A 6,656-nucleotide genomic window follows, 5' to 3' on the forward strand; every position below is an offset into this window, starting at 1 on the left:
GATAATACACATATTTTTAAGCTGTGTTGTTTTGCAAAATTGCAGAGTGTGATGCTGATTGGCTTTCCTGCTGACAATCAGAAGTTATTTTGTATAAATGTATTGATATGATATGAGGTCTAGTGGCCAGCGTGAAACAAAAACAGGAAGTAGTAATGGATACTTTTTACTTAAGTACATTATTCAGGCTGTACTTCGTTACTTTTACTACAAAAGTGTAGTCAGTACTTCAACTTTAACCATTTAAACATGTCATTTTAAACATAAGTATCTGTACTTCTACATGAGTAAAGGATGTGTGTACTTTTGGGTTGTACTAATCAGCCAGTGTGAAGGGGAAAACATTTAGAGTACTATAGACTGCAAAAAGTAATATAAAAAATACTAGTACATCATGTACTTCACTGGAAAAAAACAAATGAGTTGTTTATGGTTGGCCAAACTGAACCAGAATTTCCAGGAAAGGAATTTTGACAACATCTGATTGTTTACATGAAACATAAGGCTAATATCTTTACAGGCATGCATATCTTTTACCACCTTTGTCAAACCACCTGTACTGCTGACTAAGTCCTTCTCTACATGATTTAGAAGCTTCCACATGTTTTTCTGTGGTTTAAACTGCATAAATAGGCAGAACTACATATTCAGCAGAACAGTAACTGTGCAATCCATGCTGCTGCTTACATCCGAGTATCATCATTATGGTGACGCATACAGCCAAATGGGCTCTATGTACAGCTAGAGTTTTAAAGCCAACAAGAAACTTCTGGTGAACGCTTAATGTGACTATTTTCTATTTCACAAGGTTGTTTTTACAGCATCAATTTTGTAATGTAATTACAATACATTCAGTTAAACTGACTTAAGCATTCATTTAGTTGTTCAAGTATAAAATGAGGTGAAAGACCGGTGTAACCACTAGCGCAATCAGTAGCAACAGTCTAGCGCAGATATTCCATTGAAAATACTGGGGTAAAATAAACTCATGTTTTAAAGATATGGTAGGGGAAATGGAATTTAATGCAGTGATTTTTGTCCGATCTGAGACCCACTTCATATCGTATATCTAACAGGCAGTGAAGATCGCTGATTTTTAAAGAAGTAAGATCTTAAACGTGACAATTTTGTAATGAAAAGACAGTTCATCGGAAGCCGTTGGGCTGCCTGGCTGAAAATTAAAAGTCTGTGTGCATATAGCCTATTAAAGCTGATTTGTGCTTGCTCAAAATTCATTGTAAAGACAAAATGCAATTTAAAAAGCTAGGCTAAATCATGCTTCATCTATCTATAGCCCTAGATTCACAACATACATTTGTGATTGCTGTGTAAATCTATTATTGCCATCTTTGAGATCTGTGAAGACATTAAAACGCCATTTCAGATGCGCTTCTCTCTGCCACCTTTGCAGCGACTTCACTCTATGAAGCTTCTGGTCTCCATGCCTAAAGCCCACCCACTCGTTCATTCATTCATTTTCTTTTCGACTTAGTCCGTTTATTAATCTGGGGCAACCACAGCGAAATGAACCGCCAACTTATCCAGCACGTTTTTATGCAGCAGATGCCCTTCCAGCCGCAACCCATCTCTGGAAAACCCAATTCACCTGTACCACATTGCTTTGGACTGTGGGGGAAACCGGAGCACCCGGAGGAAACCCATGCGAATGCAGGGAGAACATGCAAACTCCACACAGATACGCCAACTGACCCAGTTGAAGATCGAACCAGCGACATTCTTGCTGTGAGGCGACAGCACTACCTACTGCGCCACCCGCCCTCCAACTCCCGACCATTAATTTTGTGGGAGGTATTAATTTAAAATCTGCACAATGCCTTTTTTTTTTTTTACAAACCTTGTCTTCTGTTTGCTGTTGCACTGTACACCTGTACCAACACTTATCCTCTGAAAATCTTGCGGCATATACCTAAACAGGAAATGATGCAAAAATTCAGATCTAAACTTGCAGAACTTCAATGTTTGAGCAAATATAACTTGCCTTGTGTAAACTTGGCCTTCCCATCAGTATAGGGGCTGTGGGGCACTTTTCTGTCAGCATTGCATTTATTTTTTCATTTATTTTGTCTGTCACATTCTGATGACATAATAAAAAAAAAAAAAACATTTTATTTCAAAACCAGGGTTGTTGTTTAGTTTGATCCTCTTGCAATGCAACTTGTGACAAAGAGGTAAAACATCTAACCTGAGCCCAAAACGAGATGGCATCCACAACATAAGTAACAACCACCAGCTCCACTGTTTACAAACGACAAACAATCATTCAAGTTTACAAACAAAACATCAACAAGCAAAGTTCATAAACAAGACATCAAAACAGAAACCATCACTAAGTAGAAAACTTACTTTTTTCAGACTGAATTTCCGACTGATCCATCAAATTTCGAAAACGTGTCAGCCATTAACGTTATGTTTTTAACGTTAGTTGTCCGTGTGTCTCCAATGTGTTTTATTTCAGTTGTTCGTCTTACCAATATTTATCGACCTGCTGCTGAAAATTCTGTTGCTAATCTACATGTAATTTTTAAAAAAAATCTATCTCCTGTAAATGGCTTTGGTATACAAAAAAACGAATTCAGTTGTCTCGGAAACGTCTTGCAGCTTTCACACTTATCGTATCATCACACGTGTAACGTTAATAATATACGTTTAGCTACAGGCAAATATTATAGCAGCTAAATGGTAACCAATAACGCGGACTATTAACTGTTATTACTAAATAAATTGTCATATCTGTGACAATTGGCTTGTGAACAGCTCAATCTTTTAACTCGGATCTTTGCAGTGAATCATTTTAACCGGTCTGAATGAATCGATAGCTGATGCTCACGACGAGAGGTTCAAAACCGATCATGGACAAATATGAGTGAGGCAAATCTGCTTTAACTTGGGACACGGAAATAAATACGCTTAATAAAAATGCTCTGTGATATCCGGAAATAGCTTTGTATTGAACTGTTCGTGTGAATCGATTTGTGGATATGAATCAGATTTTCGCAGGTAGGACAGTAGAGGGCGACAATTTGTGGCTTTGAGTGTGATTTTTAAAAGATTCAAGCCCTTAATAATTAAAAGTCTAAATAAAAAGTTTAATAACCTATCTGTTTATGCAAATGTATAGCAAATGGGCAAGTTCACAATGATAGTCAATGAATTGCCCTTTAACTGCCTGTTCTACCAAAGTTCCTTAAACAATATTTTGTTTTAAATTATTACTGTTAAAGTCATTTTAAAGAATCATTTTTTAAATTATAGCAAAGACTATAGAATGCAGTTTATGCTACACAGCATTGTTGGTTTACAAAAAAAATGAACTAACATAATTCTGTTGCATTACTACACTTGATTTTGGTTTAAACAATTTAATGATTTAGTATTAAAAAAAAAGTTTTATTTTGCTTATGTTTTTAATAAATTGTTTTATACTTCATATTTTCTGATTTTCATAGTATATATATTAATTCTGGCACTTTTGCAATAAACCAACATATCAGGGTCGTTATCACTATAAAGTGCCTTTGAGACATAAAAAAAAAAAAAAAAAATTAATTAATTAGACCATAGGCTGTAAGAAATTAATGTTGGTCAAGCTCCAGCATTTTTTACAAGTAGTCTGCAAGCAGTAAAACAGTAAACAAACCTCAAATTTTGCCAACGCTGTCATGGACAAATTTAAAGTAGTATAAGTATATTTTCAGTGCATTGTGATTATAAATTGTATATTTTCAGAAATGTGTCTCTTTACCAACCCAACTTTATAGATTATGGAAAAAGTCCATTTATAATAATGAAATAATGGACAAAACATTTATTTCCCAGTAAAATATGCAATCGTTGCACATTCTTTTCAAAATAAAACCCAAGATCTAAAATATTTGATCAAACTTTCAAACAATAGTAACTGGCCCTTATTGATTTATTAAGAAATTACACAAGATGTTTTGCTGAGGTTATAAATAATTTGTTTATTTTCATAAAAGTGGAAAACAAGATGACAGGGTGGACATTGGCATGACAAGGTGGACAAAGGCTTTATTTAGTGAACTAAATATGGAGGAACATTTGAAAAGCAACAGGTTAAACAATAAATATTAAATGGTTAATATAAAAGTGTTGTAAAAGTTTTTAAGAATTCAACTTCTGTTTTATTCTACTGCAAACCACTAAGTCACCATGGCACCTCTTCTGGTATCAATTAGGTTTTATCAATAAGCAAATTAATGGGAAAATAAATAACATTTATTCAACACATGTACCTGCAGCTGGCAAAGTGTTTTCTTACTCAAGCTCTTTGTACACAGTTTAAAAGCTATATTTTTAATTTCAGATTTTTTTTATATTAATTAATATTTCACTATGACAGGGTGGACATGTTAAGCTTGACAACATTCAGTTTCAAACATAATATGAGGGAAAATAGGAAACATAAGTGTAGATACTTAATGTGTGCACATCAGATTTTTTAACCTCCTCTGAAGAAAGGAAAATGGGCTTAGGGATGCCAATGAGTACATCAGAGGGTTTCTTAAAGTGGGCATTTACCACATCATGACAAGGTGGACAGCAATTTCAAGAAAACTTGCACAAATTATTAATATTATACATTCATTTTCTTTTTAGCTGAGTTCCTTTATTAATCTGGGGTCGCCACAGCGGAATAAACCGCCAACTTATCCAGCATATGTTTTATGCTGCAGATGCCCTTCCGACTGCAACCCATAACTGGGAAACATCCATACACAGTCATTCACACTACAGAAAATTTTGCTTACCCAATTTACCTGTACCGTATGTTTTTGGACTTGTGGGGGAAACCGGAGCACCCGGAAGAAACCCACGCGAAAATGGGGAAAACATGCAAACTCCACACAGAGACGCCAACTGACCCAGCCAGGGCTTGAACCAGCGACGTTCTTGCTGTGAGGCGATTGTGCTACCCACTGTACCACCGTGCTGCCATGATTAATAATATTATGAAAACAAAATAAATGTTATTAAAATGACTTATTTTATCAAATTACTTGTTAAAGATAATAAGAATATTTTAAAATATTTTTTATTTAATCTAATTTACCTACTTTTTAGACTGAAGTTGGCTGAGCAGTGTGTGGAACATGGCAAAATCACATTCATTCAATGAAAGAATATGTCAAAAATTGACAAGAACATATTTCAAAACACTTCTAATAATAATAATTCTACCTGCATGTGTAAAGGTTTTACCAATTATATTACATTTTTTTTACAATTGCTATGACAGTTTTTTCAATTACATTTAACAAGTTTCCTAAAATCTTAACACGGCTAGCACAGCATCCATCTTTGTAGGCTATACAATTACAGTTTTTTTGGATTGCTTACACACTAAAATTAAAAGTAGTACACTATTAGCAAAACCCTACACTCAAGAAGCAAAACATCAGCCCATATTTGCACAGCTATAAGCACATTGTCAACCTCACACTTGTTGCAAAACTCTACACACAGTGATTTGCAAAACACTAAACAAAATTAACATACTGTTATGAAGCGGACAGGAGACAGAGGTAAGGAAACGTTAGGGTGTTTATTAAATGACAACAAGGAGCACATGAAGGATAGCCAGGAGGATCAGGAATGATGTTGGGGTCTTTTCCTCCGTGGCTGGGTAACAGGAATACACGAGGATGGACAGCACACACCAGATACAGCTGACAGAGGATGACACAGACTTGGAAGGACTGGAAGACAGGACGATTCGGGAGGACCAGGAAGACTAGGAGGAATACAAAGAGAACAGGTAAGTAAATCGTTTGTTTTAGCTGAGGATGACTACGCTGAGTGGTCGCTCAGTTGTCCGCTTTCGTCGAGACGAGCCCGGACAATGAGCGACTGGAGTGCTGTGCTTTTATCTGGTGCTCGTGAATGTGATGCAGCTGTGTGCTCATTAGAAGTCAGGTGATGGTGATCTTCGTGAGTGGGGGTCGTGAGAGCCTGACCAATCCATGACAGTACCCCCCTCCCCAGGGCCCGCTCCTGAGGGCCGACACCTCCGACGCCGTGGTGGTCTCCCTCTGCCTCTAGGCGCTGGGAACTCAGGGTGGCTCTCATGAAACTCCACCATGAGACTAGGATCGAGAATATCAGCTCTGGGAACCCATGTCCTTTCTTCGGGGCCGTACCCTTCCCAGTCCACCAGGTACTCCAACTGGCCACCACGACGTCGGGAACGCAAGATCTCCTTCACTGCGTAGACGGCTCCTTCTTCTAGGAGCAGTGGAGGAGGGGGTTCCTCTTCGTGGTCAGGCTCTGTGGAGGGAAGAACAGGATCGTGATAGGGTTTCAGGAGTGATACGTGGAATGTAGGGTGAATACGGTAGTGAGAGGGTAATTGTAGTTTGTAGGTGACGGGGTTAACCTGTTCCACGATGGTGAAGGGACCAACAAATCGGGGACTTAACTTGCGAGAGGGCAGTCGCATGCGTATGTCCCGGGTGGATAGCCACACCTTTTGTCCGGGTGTGTATCTGGGTTCTTCAGACCTTCTCCTATCGGCGGTTACCTTGCTTCGACGGACTGCCCTCTGCAGATGTTGATGAGCCTCGTCCCAGACTCTCTCGCTCTCCCGGAACCAGTGATCCACTGCGGGGACATCAGAT

At 38.0% G+C, this 6,656-nt stretch overlaps 1 protein-coding gene across 1 annotated transcript in view; it reads right to left on the bottom strand.

Moving 5' to 3' along the window:
* LOC130243754 (serine/threonine-protein kinase 31-like) overlaps positions 1–2,395 on the bottom strand; it is a 41,219-nt gene extending 38,824 nt beyond the window's left edge. The window contains exons 1-4 of the mRNA XM_056476042.1: positions 2,365–2,395; positions 2,204–2,256; positions 2,000–2,095; positions 1,856–1,927 (exon numbers count right to left, since the gene is read on the bottom strand). Of these exons, the coding sequence (XP_056332017.1) occupies positions 1,856–1,927; positions 2,000–2,095; positions 2,204–2,256; positions 2,365–2,395 (252 nt within the window). The remainder of the gene's footprint in view (positions 1–1,855; positions 1,928–1,999; positions 2,096–2,203; positions 2,257–2,364) is intronic.
* Positions 2,396–6,656: the final 4,261 nt, after the last annotated feature.

The sequence above is a fragment of the Danio aesculapii genome, chromosome 16 (assembly GCF_903798145.1).
Source record: "Danio aesculapii chromosome 16, fDanAes4.1, whole genome shotgun sequence".
Lineage (NCBI taxonomy): Eukaryota > Metazoa > Chordata > Actinopteri > Cypriniformes > Danionidae > Danio > Danio aesculapii.